This window comes from Phacochoerus africanus, chromosome 9, assembly GCF_016906955.1.
Source record: "Phacochoerus africanus isolate WHEZ1 chromosome 9, ROS_Pafr_v1, whole genome shotgun sequence".
Classification (NCBI taxonomy): domain Eukaryota; kingdom Metazoa; phylum Chordata; class Mammalia; order Artiodactyla; family Suidae; genus Phacochoerus; species Phacochoerus africanus.
The window spans coordinates 24,673,277-24,690,805 of record NC_062552.1 but is presented as its reverse complement, the minus strand read 5'-3'; the positions used below and the strand labels follow the sequence as shown (position 1 = coordinate 24,690,805).

Genomic DNA, 17,529 nt, shown 5'->3' with positions numbered 1-17,529 from the left:
GGTAGATGGTCCAGGGGGCGTACTGAGCTGGGGGGAGTGCGACCAATGTCTGGAAACAAACCTCCAAGTGGGATGAGGATTGAAAAATCATCTTTATTACTCTTGTAAGGGATTTGGGATTTTCCAGCTTTTCCCCCGACCCCACAATCTCAGCTTCCACTGTATCCATCTGGGAGCACAGATGAAGCCATTGGTCAGTTACTAGACAGCTCGCAGGCCTCTGGTGGGAGGAGGGAGAAAAGGAGAGGATGGAAAGGAAGGAGACCCAGGGAGAGAACAAGACTGTGGTAATGGGATGAGGAAGAACATAATCCCTCATTTCCTCATGTCAGAGAAGGGTCTCTGAGACCTTTTCCCTGCAGACATCTGTCCCCAACTGACTCTCTGCCCCCTTTATCCACTGCAAACTCAGAAACTTCTGAGTAGCCCCAACCCCATCCTGGCTCCCTCTGGTGCCATCACAGTCTTTGACACAAATGGAGGTGTCAGCACAGCCAGTCTGATGATGTCAGCCTTTGGCCATGCCCTCTAGTGACATCATTTGAGTCCCTTTCACCCAACACTTGCAGAAGACGTGGTGAGTCCTAGTTGTCTGTGAGACTTTACCCCCTCACCTTGATTCCTGGGAGTCAGTAAGAAGGCCTTAAAGTCCAGGCAGGAGGTCAGGGACTGGAACTCCTCCAAACACTTCTCAGGAGGGTGTGGTGAGCGATCTGGAAGGGCAGGGCCAGGCCCATCAGAGCCCCTTCATCTCAGCACCACCCCTGGTGAGGATCTCATGGAAGCACCCAGCCCTTTCTGGGATGACATTACAGGGAAGGGAGCTCTCCTGCAGGCATAGCCCCGTGTTTCCCCCCAACCCTCCCTGCCTGGCACCCCCACTCACTGTAGAGGAGGAAGCGCTGGTAACCCTGGCCTGTCTCTTTCAGCATGATTCCACCTGGGCATGTGCTAGAGAAGAGCTTGGTCTTCATGTCAGGGCGGCCTGTGGGTGGGCGGAGGGAAATGTGAGAACAGAGATGCAAAACCAAGTGAGCGCAGCGGGGCTTGGGGAGAATGAGGGCTGGAGAGAACCAACCTTCTGTTCTGAGATCTGTGTTTCCCTCAGACAGGCGGTAGATCCATTTCCGGGGCACACAGAGCCCATTTTTCCTGTAGAGGTGGTGGTGGCGAGGAGGAAAGACTGAGTGACATCTCAACCACTCAGTACCAGCTTCTACCTTTATCTTATTGTTTTTATTTATTTATTTTTTTGTGGCCACACCTGCAGCATATGGAAGTTCCCAGGCTAGGGACTGAGTCCAAGCCACAGCTGCTACTTAGGCCACAGCTGTGCCAACTCCAGATCCTTACCCTACTATGCTGAGCCAGGGATCACACCTTTGCCCCTGCAGTGACTCAAGCTGCTGCAGTCAGATTCTTAACCCACTCTGCCACAGCGGGAACTCCTATTCCATCTTCTTTTTTTTGTCTTTTGTCTTTTTAGGGCCACACCCATGGCACATGGAGGTTCCCCGGCTAAGGGTCAAATCCGAGCTACAGCCGCCAGCCTACGCCACAGCCACAGCAACGCAGGATCCGACCCACATCTGCGAGCTACACCACAGCTCACAGAAATGCCGGATCCTTAACCCACTGAGCAAGGCCAGGGATTGAACCCATGTCCTCACGGATGCTAGTCAGGTTCATTAACCACTGAGCCACAATGGGAACTCCTTATTTCTTCTTGAAGCCCAGGTCCTCTTGGGTTTCAAGCTAAGGTATGGTTAGATACATCTCTCTCCAGAGGGAAGCTAATGAAGCTGTTGAACTCAGTGAGCTAAGGAATAATGGATATGCCAGAGCCCAGCTCTTTGTGGGAGAGCATTCATACTTTGGGCAGATTGCACCTCTGCCTCCTCACCACTCACGTGCGGATGGTAGCTCGAAGCTGGAGCTGCATGGGAACAGAGCCTGCAGACATGTTGAAGACAATGTTGTCCACAGGGTCAAAAGTCGCCAACTCCTCCTTGGTTGGAGCTGCCCCTGCGATAAAGTACCACTGGCCCAGGTGGGGTTCTGGGAACTGGAGATGAGGGGAGCAGAAGGTGGGTCTCACTACAGAATCCATCCAACCTCTTCTTCAGTCAGGATGGCAATACTTAGGGCTGCCTTTTTCCAATTTGGGGGGGGGGGGTCAGATCCATTCAGTGACTTTTCCTCTTTGTCCCTCCTCAGTAAACCCCACCCCCCAATTCTACCTTGTCTTCCCATTGATGGCCACAGTACTAATGTTTTTTCAATGTTCTTGCTTTCATCATAACACTCACACCCTCTTCCTCCCTTCCTTTCTAGTCATTCTAAGCCACTCACCCTCTTCCCTCAAGCCACCCCACCACTGCCCCCTGCAAAGCTTCCCAAATTCTTAGTTCATACCTCTTTCCCATCCACTCCTCCAGTTGTCAGTTGACTGTGCTCAGGGCACTGGTAGATGGAGTTAAGGAGAATGCCATAGAGGTAGAGTAGAGCTGCCCAAATCTGGTGGAACATCTTCAGGCAAGAGGGAACTGGTGCTCTGCGTGGAGTGGCTGGTGCCTTAACTGTTCTCCCCCACTGGCTGCTCAGTCCACTATGCTTCCAGCCCCCTTGCCTCGACCCTTGACCCTTTCACCTGCTAATGAGTAACTTCAACCTTGTTTTCCACCCCAAGCCTGGATTACTAACAGTGTTTGGGCTTTCCTCCCCCTCTTCTAAACGCAGCCACTCCACAATACATCGTGGCATATCTAGGGTCTCTGAGGAGTTATAAGGAGAGCTGAGCCCTCCAGTAGAAGCTTGTGCTGTTTCAACCCACATCTGAGCTGGCTATTTGCTGGGTTGTGCAGTATTGAAGAATCGGATTTGAGTCTTTCATCCATTCACTTAGCAAACTATTTTTGAGTTCCATCTGCTTGTCAGGAACTGGCTAAGCCCTGGGAACATAAAAATGAGTAAGACAGTCTAAGGAAAACTAGGTATCTAAACAAATTATTGCAGTACAAGCTGGTAAGTGCTTTAGAACAGGTGTGAACTGGGTGCTGGAGCATGGTGGATGGGAGGCTTTCTCTTATTGGGGAAACAATATTATGCCCCCCCAAAGTTTGCTGACACATTAATTCATTCACTCACTGTTTATTACTACAGGTAAGAGGCCACATAATCTAGTGCTTAAAAAGAGTGGACAGTGGTGTCAGAGTGGGTCCAAACTCTTATTTCTGTTACTTACAGATCTTTGACAATTTTGTTAATCTTTATGCCTGTTTTTTATCTGTAAATTGAGCAAATCATTAATCTTATAGGATTAAAAGAGCTAATGCAGATAAAGCCCTTAGTGAAGGCCTGCACATTCTAAGTCCAAAGTAAACATTCGCTATAATTAATAGTCATGTTTGTAAAGCACTTTATAGTCTCTGGGGGGGAATTAAGTTCTCAAATAATAAAAGGCAAGGAAAGAATCGTCAAGAGGCAGTCATTGGGTAGTGCCAAGTGTCATATATAAAAGCCTTTCCACATCTGAGCTAGTTATTACAATGAGAGCAGTTAATGCAATGTACAGTGAGACTTCTTTTATAGATTATTTATAACCCATGGACTGCTATAGGCTTGTGATTTGGTTAAAAGAACAAAATTTGGGTGGGTATATGATGGTTCATTACACTGTTTGGGGTAATGTTTCACATTTTTTATAATAAAAAACTAAGACACAAGTTATTGGGGGAGTAAAGTATAATTGCTTGGGAGTCTGGTAGGCCTGGATTTGGTCGGTTCTGCCACTTACATTCCCCTAGGAGCACTCACCAATAAAACGTGTGTAATAACTAGCTCAGACGTTGAAAAGCTTTTATATATGACAATATGTGAAACCCTCAGCAAACTGGCTGACATAGACTAGGCGCTCACTAAACAGGTCCTCCTTATAACTCTTAACTCAAACAGTACTGAGATGGGTATAATATGAAGCCCAGAAAGGTTGGGCACTGGAAGCAGGGACCTCGGCAGCACCGCGGAAACGAGGCCCTTGCCCAAGGGGCGGGGGGGAGGGGGGAGAGCAGAGGGACGGTAACCCCCCAGACCTCAGGCCTGCAGAAGCCATTAGGCGGCCCTTTCAATTCCCCAAGGTTAGAGTCTTGCGTTTCAGTCCAGTCTGACTCCATTTGCTCCCAATTCCCAATCTCGGAGGCGTCCTTTTTTTTAAACAAACGTCCTGAAAGGTAGTAAATCCTCAGCTTTTCCAAAACATGATAATGTCCCCCCGCGGCCGCACACCGCGGGAAGGAACATGGCGCCCACGTTCCACAAAACGCCCACGGGCAAAACCGAGGTCAGGCCCACCGAGGTCAGGCCCAACGACGCCACCGCAGGCAAGTCAGCTCGAGAACCACCTCCAACCGCCTATGGAAAGGGTGACTTCCGGAGGCGCCGAAGGAGCGGCGCAGCGAGAGCGATTGTGAGAGGCTGACAGAATTCTAGGTGGCCTGGTCAGTGCCGCCTCAACTTCTCTGCAGGCCAAAACTTTAACGTAAATTAGCGAGGCACAACTCTCAGGCTCCAGATTCCAAACTCCATACAACTGTTCAAAACCCCCCTCGAGGCAGTCGAAGAGTCTCACTTCGTAATTTTTTTCTTCAGGCATTTATAGCGGCCACCACAACCCCCTACTGCTTAAGCGCGCGCGCACAGGAGAAATGAACAGGGCCGGCGGGGGTGGGGCGGTGCCGAAGTGTGTACGCATGCGTAGTGCGACGCACGCAGGCGCAGTGAGGTACCCCGGGAGACGGTGGCGGCGGCGGCTCTTCGGGGTGCTCGGCTCCCTCCCATCTAGGCCGGCCCCGGCCCGTCTCGCCCCCAGGAACTCAGTTTGGGGCTGATAACTTAATCTTCGTGCCCTACAAAAGTAAAGCTTGGGGACCTGGGGGAGCCGGAAGTACCGCCTCGAGATCCCCAAATACTGTCGGGGAAACGGAAGTGACCGTCGGTGGCAGGTTGGGGGAGACCGGAAGTGACGGTACCGTGGGGAAGTCGGGGGCGGAGCCGCGGGTGGAGGAGTGTGAGTGGGTGTGTGTGGTGTGTGTGTGTGTGTGTGTGTGTGTTGGTTGCGCCGCTCTGCTAGAGCACCGAGGGACGGTAGAAGAGGGGGGCAGTCAGCTAGCAGTTCTGGCCCCCTGTGAGTGTCCATCATCTCGAGTCCGTCGTGACTTAAGCGGGTTCGACGGGCGTGGCGTGGCGCGCGTGCGCGAAACCACTTTCTCCGCAGAGTGGCGCGACCCTCGCTCTCGCGTTGTCCCGGGGTTTGACGACTTCTCGGGCCCTTATCCTATCGCGACCGGTGATGACACTGGTCCTGTGTTTCCTTCCCTGTTTCCTAGCCAGACTGGCCCTCCTTTATTGTGATTGGCATCGTGGAGCCCCTCCCACCTCCCGTCCTCCACCTCCCTGTGCCGTCGATCTCTTGCCCTTTGTGTTTCTCTCTCTGTGCCCCGGAATCAGAAAGGGGCTGGGGGCGGGTGTGAGAGTGTGTGCTTGTGTGAGAGAAACTCTTCAGGTGTGGGGGCGGAGTCTCTGGCCGGGGTGGCTTCCGGGTATATAAAAATCTGCTCTGGGCGACAGCGGGCCTCCCTCCCTCCATTCTTCCTTAGAGAGCTGTCGGCCATGGAGCCCAATGATAGTACCAGTACCACTATGGAAGAGCCTGAAAGCCTGGAGGTGCTGGTGAAGACCCTGGACTCTCAGACCCGGACCTTTATTGTGGGGGCCCAGGTGAGACCCCAGTACTTCTGGAAGACACCTATTAACTCTTTTTGTAGGTTCCTTTTTCTGAGAGAAGAGTCTTATCTTCTGGTCTTCTGATTTTCTTTCATTGATTTTTTTTGTTAATATTGTAGCCAGAACGTTTGGTGTATGCTTTCTGTTGTGTGAGGCAGATTTTCTTCTGCTTCCTTTTACCTCAGTAAAACTCAGTGTAGAAGGAAAGAAGGAAGGAGGAATCTCTGCCAGCATCATGAGTGAACCCCAGCTCAAAGGGACAGACATGGTTCCTATCCTTTGAACAGAACCTAAAATGCAAGTGTGTCTTAAGAAGAAAAATTCGCAAGGCCTGTACTGTGTTTTTAAAGAATAGAAGTGGGGTCCTTTAATGCAGGTGGAGTCCTAATAGAATGTTGAGTGGAATTACTGATATTTATGATGTAATTTGAATCTTTTGAGTTTGATGTCATGAACACAGCTGTCTGTGGCATTACTTCTCTAATAGTTGTAGAAAAGATCATGAGGGGGTTGACCCATAGTTTTAAAACATGTATTTAGGGAAACTCTATAGGCTTTTGTGATTGGGTATGTAAATAGTTTGGTACTTCCCAAGTGAAGTTAGTTGTCTAGTTAGGAAAAATGTTTTTCCATTTTGCTCCTTTTTCTTTTTTCTTGCTTGAGCCTTCTTTCCTTAACTAGATTCTTCACCACAGTGTCTTTGTCATTGTTTTATCTTTGAGAGTACAGAGTTGTATCATTTTGTGTTTGAGGAGGGGGTCACTGGTATCTTTAGACAGACATTCTTTTGGAAGTCAAGGACAGAAGGGAATGTCCATGGGCTTTTCTCTTTATCAGCCCTGTAATTTTTCTCTTAGGCCCATAACCTGGAGTTTTATATGTTTAATGTCTGTGTTTTGACAAATGTTGCCTTAGTTCAGGGCTTTGCACAATGATTACCTCACAATTAAGACAAATTGGGAGTTCCCGTTGTGGCTCAGCAGCCTATGAACCAGACTAGTATCCATGAGGATGAGGGTTCAATCCCTGGCCTGGCTCAGTGGGTTAAGGATCTGGTGTTGCCGTTGCCGTGAGCTGTGGCTGTGGCTGTGGCCAGAAGCTGCAACTCCGATGCCACCCCTAACCTGGGAACTTCCATATGCTGCGAGTGCGGTCCTAAAAGGAAAAAAAAAAAAGATGAAGAAAATTAAAAAAAAAAAACAGATTGGTAGTGATTTGATGATGGGATGGTTTTTACCCCTCTCAGGTCAGTTGTCCCTCCTCCGTCCTTTTTTTTCCATTCCCTGATTCTTATTCATGTTTCCTCTTCCTTATAGATGAATGTAAAGGAGTTTAAGGAGCACATTGCTGCCTCTGTCAGCATCCCTTCTGAGAAACAACGGCTTATCTACCAGGGCCGTGTTCTGCAGGATGATAAGAAGCTCCAGGAATACAGTAAGGGGGCGGGGGAGGCAGTTCAGAGGATGAGGCTGCTGTCCAGAGTGATGTGCTGAGGCCATGGGTTTACCTGATCATATGTTTTTGTGTGTATCTTGTTTGTTTTTCTGCAGATGTTGGAGGAAAAGTTATCCACCTTGTGGAACGGGCTCCTCCCCAGACTCAGCTCCCTTCAGGGGCATCTTCTGGAACAGGGTCTGCCTCAGCCACCCATGGTGGGGGACCCCCACCTGGTACTCGGGGGCCTGGAGCCTCCGTGCATGACCGGAATGCCAACAGCTATGTCATGGTTGGAACCTTCAATCTTCCGGTAAGCTTGTGTTCCACACGGGAGGGTTTTTGTGAGGGAGGGTAGTTTTGGTTGTGGTAGCAGCCAAGAGCTCCTAAGACAGGTGTGTCTGTCTCTGGAGGGGGTTTGGAAGACCCTGTGGTCTGATAATGGCCTCTGTCTGTGAGGAGATAGGGGGTGGGCTCCAGAGAAGCAGTTGGAAGTGTGGGGGCCTTAGTATTTGGCTTCTCCCAGAGCAACTTCCCTTACCCTTTCCCCAGAGTGACGGCTCTGCTGTGGATGTTCACATCAACATGGAACAGGCCCCGATTCAGGTATCATGGGGCCTGGGAGGGTCAGGGAAGGGGATCTGGGAGAAGGAGGCCATGAGGTGGGTGGGGGGGTCTGGCTGAGGAGATAGCTGGGACCTGGTTTAATAGGCAGTGGAGCTCATGGCTTTATCTCAGATCTGCCCTGATTTTTCGTCTCTTGTGGTAGAGTGAGCCCCGAGTCCGGCTGGTGATGGCTCAGCACATGATCAGGGACATACAGACCTTACTGTCCCGGATGGAGGTAAGCGGGCAAGGCTTTCTGTCTGTCTCCCCCAGCCGCCCAGCCTTTTCTCTTAGCCTAGGGATGAGGGCGTGACTGGCCCTCACTTCCTAATCGAATCTCTTCTCTGTGACCTTCATTCTCTCGGGCAGAAAAAGTATTTTTTCGAGGCTGTCTCGATTCTGCTGATCCTTTTAAGTGCCTGGTATCTGGATCATTTGTTGCAGAGTCGTCAGAGGACTTTCACAGCAGCTCTTTTCAATTAAAGATTCCATGCTTTTGGAGTTCCTGTCGTGGCTCAGTGGTTAACGAATCCAACTAGGAACCATGAGGTTGTGGGTTCGATCCATGGCCTTGCTCAATGGGTTAAGGATCCGTTGTTGCCGTGAGCTGTGGTGTAGGTTGCAGACGCAGCTCGGATCCTGTGTTGCTGTGGCTCTGGTGTAAGCCGGCGGCTACAGCTCCGATTCAACCCCTAGCCTGGGAACCTCCATATGCCACGGGAGCAGCCCAAGAAATGGCAAAAAGACCAAAAAAAAAAGATTCTATGCTTTTGTGTTTGTAAATCATCATATTTGACACTGGGATAGCCTAACTTTATTAGTTTGTGTTGTGCCTGCAACCAGTGATGCCTTCTCCTCGTGGAGGTTAGGAAACACCACTGCTGCTTTTTGTTAGCAACTTGTTTATGAGCAATACAGATATTTATCACATGCCTAGTCTGTCTGTGTCTTACACTTGTCACTGGGGAGTCAGTCAGACAGGTGTAGAGCTCTGGCTTCAGGGATCCTAGCTAGTCAGTGCAATTTCTCCACTCCATCTGCTTTGACCTGAGTAACCCTCTGCCACGGTCTCATTCTGTCTTGGGTGTCCTTGTCCTGACTCTCCCCTAACCTTCAGTGCCGCGGGGGGTCCCAAGCACAGCACAGTCAGCCACCCCCGCAGACGCCAACTGTCGCCCCGGAGCCGGTAGCCTTGAGTTCTCAAACATCAGAATCCGTCGAAAGCGAAGTGCCTCCCCGGGAGCCCATGGCGGCAGAAGAAGTGGAGGAGCGGGCCTCTGCCCAGAGCCCGGGGCTCAGTCCTTCTGGCCCAGCCCCAGCGGGCCCAACACCTGCGCCAGAGACAAATGCACCCAAGTGAGAGCCTGCAGTGGGGGGCCCTTGGGGTGGGCGTTGGGTGGGGATGCTGAGTGACCCATGAGGTCTGGGGAAGGTCTGGTGGGAGAGAAAGTGTTGCTTGGCTGGAGTTCCCGTCGTGGCGCAGTGGTTAGCGAATCCGACTAGGAACCATGAGGTTGCGGGTTCGGTCCCTGCCCTTGCTCAGTGGGTTAACGATCCGGCGTTGCCATGAGCTGTGGTGTAGGTTGCAGATGCGGCTCGGATCCCGCGTTGCTGTGGCTCTGGTGTAGGCCGGTGGCTACAGCTCCGATTGGACCCCTAGCCTGGGAACCTCCATATGCCGCGGGAGCGGCCCAAGAAATAGCAACAACAACAACAACAAAAGACAAAAAAAAAAAAAAAAAAGAAAGTGTTGCTTGGAGGCTTTCCTTGTAGATGAGTGTTGAGGGCAGGGAGGGGCTCCAGAGGAGGTGAACGAGGTTAGGACTGGCTGCTGAGCCAGGAGCACTGCTCTCCCTGGGGCAGGGACTTCCGAATGGGGCTTCCTGAGCCCGATTAAGATTCTCTCCCCTGGGTTCACACCGGCCCTGTCTGTTCATTAGAGTTCGTCTTTTTGCTGTCATGGGTGCAGGTTGTGGGGTGCATGGGCTGGCGGTAGTTTATGTTCTTCTCCCCGTCTTCCCTGGGTGGGGTTAAAGAGCAGAGGCTCTGCTGGTTTGGGGACGGATTGGGCCAGGAGCCTGGGAGGCTGGGAAAAGAGAGGGCAGATGTGGTGAGGTTGGGAATCTGAGCGGAGCCCTGGCTCCCCGCCTCTTGGGGGTTACCCACAGCCACCCTTCCCCTGCGGAGTACGTCGAGGTGCTTCAGGAGCTCCAGCGGCTTGAGAGCCGCCTCCAGCCCTTCCTGCAGCGCTACTATGAGGTTCTGGGCGCCGCTGCCACCACAGACTACAACAACAATGTGAGGACCCCCCCGCCCCGCGCTGTGCTCCCCAGATGGAGCAGAGTGGGGTGCACATCGCCCCTTCCTCCCTCAAAGACAGTGTCTTTGACAGAACAGTTTTTGTCTAGGTGTGGAGATAAGTTAGTGCTCTTCTCCTGCCTGACAGCGTGATGCTCTTGATGGTAGCTCACTTGATCCCCTAAGTGAGTCACTTAGGAAGTTTTTTATAAAGTAAGGGCGGTTAGCAGACGATGACTTACTGATTCATTATGGGACTGACTTTAATAGGGAATTACAGGCACAGAATAGAGTTTACTTGCAAAGACTCGGTCTGTATAGAATCTCCCGAGGCTGTACCAGCAGGTGGAGAAGACATGACGGTCTTGAGAAGATGGGGTTTTTCTTAGCGAGGTGGAGTCCAGCCTGATGCTTTCTGCCTTTCTGTGTTTGGCCCCCGGGGAACACAGCAAGAGGGCCGCGAAGAGGACCAGCGCTTGATCAACTTGGTGGGGGAGAGCCTGCGGCTGCTGGGCAACACCTTTGTGGCGCTGTCTGACCTGCGCTGCAACCTGGCCTGTGCGCCGCCTCGGCACCTGCATGTGGTCCGGCCCATGTCTCACTACACCACCCCCATGGTGCTCCAGCAGGCAGCCATCCCCATCCAGGTGGGTCACGGGAGCCTGAGGGAGAGGAGGGCTATTGGTGGGATGACCCAGGGCAGCTGTCCGGCTTGAAGGAGTTTAGAAGGGGAGCAGACTTGGGAAACATGGGGTGTCGTGGGAGGGAGGAGGCTTTAGGAGTCGAGCGTTGGGTGCTCCCAAGTTAGGCTCTGGTGTTTTTCTCACTTCTGCCCCATCTCTCCGTGTCCTCCAGATCAACGTGGGGACCACTGTGACCATGACGGGGAATGGGACTCGGCCCCCCCCCAACTCCCAACGCGGAGGCACCTCCCCCTGGTCCTGGGCAGGCCTCGTCCCTTGCTCCCTCTTCTACCACCGTCGAATCTTCAACCGAGGGGGCTCCCCCACCAGGGCCAGCTCCCCCCCCGGCCGCCAGCCACCCGAGGGTCATCCGGATTTCCCACCAGAGCGTGGAACCCGTGGTCATGATGCACATGAACATACAAGGTGAGTTAGGAACTGTCGCTGGCGGAGAGGAGCAGTGTGATGGGGGAGGCGGGCTAGGTGCTGAGGTGCAAGGGAGCCGGGGTGGGGAAGGAAGAGGCCAGGGCGGGTGGTGGCTGCAGAGGGACCAGCCACAGCTCTTGCAGTTGGCGTGCATGGGGAGGGGCAGGAAGAACTGCTGGTCCTTGAAGAGCTGTCTACGTGGCGAAGGGAGCGCCTCCTCCCTGTCTGGATGGAGCGAAAGGCAGGCTTTCTGGTCGGGGGAGTGGAGGCCTGAAGCTCTCTGGTCTCAGGAGGATTCAGTTAGGCCCTGGCCTCGCCTCTCTCAGGGTCACTCTCTCTGTCTCCCTCCCAGATTCTGGCACACAGCCCGGTGGAGTTCCGAGCGCCCCCACTGGCCCCCTAGGACCTCCTGGTCATGGCCAGACCCTGGGTAAGAGAGGGCATCAGAGCAGGCTGAGCTCCGGGCAGAGAGGGGTAGGGCCAAGTGGGTGGGTTGAAGGGGGTCCAGGTTCAAGGTTACATCAGACCCGCCCCCCAGGCTCCACCCTCATCCAGCTGCCCTCCCTGCCCCCTGAGTTCATGCACGCCGTCGCCCACCAGATCACTCATCAGGCCATGGTGGCAGCTGTTGCCTCTGCGGCCGCAGGTAATGAATGACCTGAAAGGGGAAGCCTGGGAGGTGGGGCCTGGTCCACCATGGTGGGCATCGTCGGCTGGCGGGCAAGGGTGCGGTCCTCAGCTCTCTTCAGTCTCTCCCCTCTGCCACCCACAGGACAGCAGGTGCCAGGCTTCCCGACAGCTCCGACCCGGGTGGTGATTGCCCGGCCCACCCCTCCGCAGGCTCGGCCTTCCCATCCTGGGGGGCCCCCAGTCTCGGGGGCTCTGGTGAGTAGGGTTGGGGGAGTTCTGACGGGGAAGAGGGTGGACGGCAAATCCCGTGCGGTGGGTGGTGCATGGAGAGGCCAAGACTGAAAGCTGCCCTTCTCTCCTTCAGCCGGGCGCTGGTCTAGGCACCAACGCCTCTTTAGCCCAGATGGTGAGCGGCCTCGTGGGGCAGCTTCTCATGCAGCCTGTGCTTGTGGGTGAGTCCTCGTTCTTACCCAGCGGCAATGTAATGGCGAAGGGCAGAAATTTCCACAGCTCTGAAGTCCACGCTCCCTCCCTGGTCTCTCTGGCGCCTTCCCAGTTCTCACCACGTTCCTCTGTCCTTGGTGTTCCTCCCGGGAAGACCAGGATGGAGCTGCTGGGGTGTCCTGTTCTTTAGTTTTCAGCTTTCTCTTGGTCCCAACAGCTCAGGGGACCCCAGGAATGGCTCCGCCTCCAGCCCCTGCCACCGCGTCAGCCAGTGCCGGCACCACCAACACAGCCACAACAGCTGGCCCTGCCCCCGGGGGGCCGGCCCAGCCTCCGCCCCCTCAGCCCTCTGCCTCTGATCTTCAGTTCTCTCAGCTCCTGGGCAACCTGCTGGGGCCTGCAGGGCCGGGGGCTGGAGGGCCTGGCATGACTTCTCCCACCATCACCGTGGCGATGCCTGGTGTCCCTGCCTTTCTCCAGGGCATGACTGACTTCTTGCAGGTGAGTGGCTGGCGTCCTCACCTCACCCTTCCTCTTCCTGAGCCCATCTGTGCACTGTTGTCCTCTTGCCATTATATCACCACTGGGAAGGAACCCGGGAACTTACTGATGCAGAACCCTCTGTTTTATTTACTTGTGTGCTTTTTAAGGCCGCATCTGTGGCATATGGAGCTTCCCAGGCTAGGGGCCAAATTGGAGCTGCAGCTGCCGGCCTACACCGCAGTTCACGGCAACGCCAGACCCTTAACCCACTGAGCAAGGCCAGGGATCGAACCCGCGTCCTCATGGGTGCCAGTAGAATTCGTTTCTGCTCTGCCACGACGGGAAATCCCAGAACCCTGTGCTTTGGAGATGAGGAGAGGGAGGCTTAGAGAAGCATAGTCACGTGTCATGCTTTTTGATCTGGCCTGTTCTGACTGTTCTGGAGGCGCAAAGACTGGAGTAGAGCTCCCCATCTTCCAGACCCCGTTGTGCCTTCCTGATGCCATTTTGTGTCCTTGTGCCCATTCTCACTTATCTTCTGTTCTTTGTTCCTTTTCTGTTGGCCAGGCAACCCAAACGGCCGCTCCACCCGCTCCGCCACCTCCACCCCCGCCCCCACCTCCAGCCCCAGAACAGCAGACGGCGCCTCCACCAGGGTCCCCTCCTGGTGGTGCAGGGAGTCCCGGTGGCCTGGGTCCGGAGAGCCTGCCACTGGAGTTTTTTACCTCGGTGGTGCAGGGTGTGCTCAGCTCCCTGCTGGGCTCCCTGGGGGCTCGGGCTGGCAGCAGTGAGAGTATCGCTGCTTTCATACAACGCCTTAGTGGATCCAGCAACATCTTCGAGCCTGGGGCTGATGGGGCCCTCGGTGAGCAGACGGGGGTGCCTTGGTCTTCTCTGGGGAGGGGCAGCCAGGGGAAGGTAGATGGTGTTTGTTCGGGTATTTCCAAGGCGGGATGGGGCCGATGGGCTGGCGGGTTGGCCGGGTGGTAAAGGTCACGGCTAACTTCTGCCCCTGTCCCTAGGATTCTTTGGGGCCCTGCTCTCTCTTCTGTGCCAGAACTTTTCCATGGTGGACGTGGTGATGCTTCTCCATGGGCATTTCCAGCCACTGCAGCGGCTCCAGCCCCAGCTGCGATCCTTCTTCCACCAGCACTACCTGGGCGGCCAGGAGCCCACACCTGGTAACATCCGGGTAAATGAAGCCTTGGGCCCAGAGCTGTCCTTCTCCTCACCTTCAGTTCCGTCTTCCTAACTTTATCTGTGGCCTGAAGCTACCGCTGCCCCAGCCAAAGCCCAGGCCCTGGGCTTGCAGTGGGGGGATGGGGGGGCACGGTCTCGAGGGGTGGGGCTTCGTTCTAAACCTATGCTCTTTCCTCCATAATAGACGGCAACCCACACGTTGATCACAGGGCTGGAGGAATACGTGCGGGAGAGTTTTGTGAGTAACCCTTTCCCATCCCTTCCTGGGCTCTGGTCAGCCTAGCTGCTATTCCAGCTGTTTCCTCCATGCCTCCCAGTCTCTCAGGGTTTCTAATTTGGGGGTCTCTGTGTGTCTTGTCTGTCAGTCTTTGGTGCAAGTTCAGCCAGGTGTGGATATCATCCGAACAAACCTGGAATTTCTCCAAGAGCAATTTAATAGCATTGCTGCTCACGTGATGCACTGCACAGGTCAGGGACTGGCTCGCCCAGGGTGAGGTGGGCATGTTGGATGTGCAGGGCTGTCCGGTGCCAGCATTCCTTCCTTAATGTCTTACCGCAGACAGTGGGTTTGGCGCCCGTTTGCTGGAGTTGTGTAACCAGGGCCTGTTTGAATGCCTGGCTCTGAACCTGCACTGCTTGGGGGGACAGCAGATGGAGCTTGCTGCTGTTATCAATGGCCGAATTGTAAGTATCACCCAGCCTTCTGTTTCCTCGGGTTTCCTTTCTCTTTGGGTTCCTACAGTTTTCATTTTTTCCCCTCCAAACTGCCTTGATCCCTTTCAAGAGCTGGTTGAGGGTTTTGTGTTCAAGTCTGCTTTGTGGCCCACAGCGTCGCATGTCTCGTGGAGTGAATCCGTCCTTGGTGAGCTGGCTGACGACTATGATGGGACTGAGGCTTCAGGTGGTACTGGAGCACATGCCTGTAGGGCCCGATGCCATCCTCAGATACGTCCGCAGGGTTGGTGATCCCCCCCAGGTAAGGGACCTGATGGGCTCTGGGGTCAGGGGGCTTGGGGGAACTGGCGAGATCTGAGAGGGCCTTTTGGGTTGTTCCCTTTTCTGTCTACTTCCACAGCCACTTCCTGAGGAGCCAATGGAAGTGCAGGGATCAGAGAGAACTTCCCCTGAGCCTCAGGTACCAGGGAGAGCCTGAGGAGCCAGATAACGTGGCGTGGAGGGCTGGGGCGGAAGGGCTGGAGGCCGAGCATTCTGAAGCCTGGATCTCCCTGCTGTCTGACTCCCAGCGGGAGAACGCTTCCCCAGCCCCCGGAACAACAGCAGAAGAGGCCATGTCCCGAGGTCCACCTCCTGCTCCTGAGGGGGGCTCCCGAGACGAACAGGATGGAGCTGCAGCCGAGACAGAACCTTGGGCGGCTGCAGTCCCCCCAGTGAGTGTCAGGCGGTGATCCGGTGGGTGGAGGCAGCTGAAAATTGTGGGAATTGCTACTTTCTCGTCGTCTTTTCCTCCCCAGGAATGGGTCCCTATTATCCAGCAGGACATTCAGAGCCAGCGGAAGGTGAAACCGCAGCCCCCCCTGAGCGATGCCTACCTCAGTGGTATGCCTGCCAAGAGACGCAAGGTTGGTTTGCCTCTTCCCTGAGGAGCCCTCTTTATCCGAATTCCCATGTTGTGCTTAGAATCAAACTAATTCGAGCTGGCAAGAATTCTTCCTAGTTCAGTCCCCTCATTTAATTGACGAGGAGACGTTTCTGGGACTCAGACTTGCTCCCTGTTGTTGCGCCACACCTTGGCATGAGCAGTCCTGTCGTCCCTCTGTTGCTGAATCCCCGGGTGACCAGGGCCCGTCTTCCTTAAGGTGGGCTTCCTCTTGTGGACTAGCTGGCTGCGAATGCTGGATGGCTTGCCCCATCTTGCCCCTCTTTTTTCCGAAGACCAAGTCCAGCACGTTCAAATGCTGGTTTTGGCCAGAGCCAAAACAAACTTAGGAAGGCATTTCTGTTGTCCCACCTGCATGTGGATTATTTCCCTTCTCTCCGCTAGCATGGAGACTCAGTGGTTGACTCATGGAAAGGGTGAGCTGGGTGGTGGCATTGGATCTGACGTTGATCCTCTTTTCCCTCTCAACCCCCTGTCCCCCAGACGATGCAGGGTGAGGGCCCCCAGCTGCTTCTCTCAGAGGCCGTGAGCCGTGCAGCTAAGGCAGCCGGAGCTCGGCCCCTGACGAGCCCCGAGAGCCTGAGCCGGGACCTGGAGGCACCAGAGGTTCAGGAGAGCTACAGGCAGCAGGTGCCCCCACCTTGAAGCAGCATAGGGATGGTCTAGTGGGAGGGGTCGGGCTAGGGTCGGTCCCTCTGGATCCCTTCAGAGGCGGCCAGTCCGGGGCTGCCACTTGATGGTTTTAAAGTGCTTTCTCCTAGTGGCATCTGGAAGGCTCAGTGACACCACATTGGGCTACCGGACAGTGTGGCACTGGTGGGGACGTGTTAGCTCCTGAGGGGTGGCTTTGTGTGCTTGCTGGGATTCTAGGGCTTGGCCAGTACCCCTCCAACCTGCTTTGCTCTCTCTCTCTCTCTCTCTCTAGCTCCGAGCTGATATACAAAAGCGACTGCAGGAAGACCCCAACTACAGTCCCCAGCGCTTCCCTAATGCCCACAGGGCCTTTGCTGAAGATCCCTAGTTCTTTGCTCCATGGCCCTCCATCATCAGGGGACCATTACCCCCTTCTTCCTTCACAGTATTTAAGAAATAAAAAGTCAGATTTTCCTGGCTCTTTTGTCTCTAAATTTGTTTTCATTAAGTAGTAATTCCCAAGGACCCAGCTGCACTAAACAGCTTTTAACATCTCACCATGAGCAGATATACAGTTTTTTTACCTTTTGTGCAGCACAACTCTAAACTGTACAAGCCTGTTTTGAGGTAGTCCATTTTCAAGGAACACTTGTGCAAAACCGTTTTGCATGTAAGTGAAAGAAACCTACTGCACCTGCATGCTTTCAGGCTCGGTAAAAACAATTTCTAAGCAGCTGCAAACCTAAATAGCTTGAACACTGGGTCTGTGACAGCTATAAAGGCACTTCCTGTTTGTGGACAGGACCACAGTCACATGTGGCTGCAGATTCTTCATGTTACTCCCTTTCAGGTGCAGTTGCCACCCCCTCCCCCTTTTAGCTAGTGCTGGACAAATTGAACAGGACAGAAACCGAACGCCAGGTCATAAGCTTTTTAGCATCTGCCCAGACCTCTTGGAACACTGGCTCAGGGACATAAAAGGCAATGACTATCTTGCTGGAGAAGCCATGTTGAGACACTGGTTGACAGTTAATGGAGTTCTACCTCTCAGATGTCCCACCACATCCCCAGATGTGTGAGCAAAGCCCTATAGGACTGGCCCAGCTGGTTACCAACCAACCTCACTTGCTGGGCATAAGTAGATTTGCCCAGGGAACCCCAACTCTAAAATCCCTGGCCCACAAAATGAAAACTTTGGGGTAGTCCGTCATAAGAGATCACTGAAGCAAGTCACAGTTCCTTGACCAAAACCACTCCACAGATTAGCTGGCATTGAATGACAAGACTGCAACC

At 53.9% G+C, this 17,529-nt stretch overlaps 2 protein-coding genes across 4 annotated transcripts; one reads left to right on the top strand and one right to left on the bottom strand.

Moving 5' to 3' along the window:
- Positions 1-73: 73 nt before the first annotated feature.
- APOM (apolipoprotein M) lies at positions 74-4,646 on the bottom strand. Of its 3 annotated transcripts, none has more exons than XM_047794948.1 (6): positions 2,416-4,639; positions 1,911-2,065; positions 1,079-1,152; positions 887-985; positions 615-713; positions 74-220 (listed from the first exon to the last, which is right to left on the bottom strand). In XM_047794948.1, exons 1-6 carry the CDS (start codon positions 2,527-2,529, stop codon positions 195-197), a joined length of 567 nt encoding a protein of 188 aa, XP_047650904.1. In that variant the 5' UTR covers positions 2,530-4,639; the 3' UTR covers positions 74-194. The 3 variants fall into 3 exon arrangements, with proteins under 3 accessions (XP_047650904.1, XP_047650903.1, XP_047650902.1); XM_047794947.1 differs by lacking the exon at positions 74-220 and having other exon boundaries at positions 227-713; positions 2,416-2,951; positions 4,092-4,646; XM_047794946.1 differs by lacking the exon at positions 74-220 and having other exon boundaries at positions 227-713; positions 2,416-4,646.
- Positions 4,647-5,034: 388 nt separating this feature from the next.
- Positions 5,035-16,717, top strand: BAG6 (BAG cochaperone 6). Its single transcript, XM_047794936.1, is given in 27 exon segments — positions 5,035-5,065; positions 5,655-5,775; positions 7,098-7,215; positions 7,332-7,528; positions 7,768-7,821; positions 7,985-8,059; positions 8,939-9,177; positions 9,990-10,119; positions 10,569-10,766; positions 10,975-11,019; positions 11,021-11,228; positions 11,581-11,658; positions 11,767-11,874; positions 12,001-12,113; positions 12,223-12,310; positions 12,520-12,803; positions 13,353-13,650; positions 13,808-13,977; positions 14,170-14,223; positions 14,351-14,453; positions 14,545-14,669; positions 14,815-14,961; positions 15,061-15,120; positions 15,230-15,373; positions 15,458-15,565; positions 16,087-16,233; positions 16,529-16,717. Coding segments are annotated over 26 exon segments (3,495 nt in total). The 5' UTR covers positions 5,035-5,065; positions 5,655-5,667; the 3' UTR covers positions 16,625-16,717.
- The last annotated feature ends 812 nt before the right edge of the window (positions 16,718-17,529 follow it).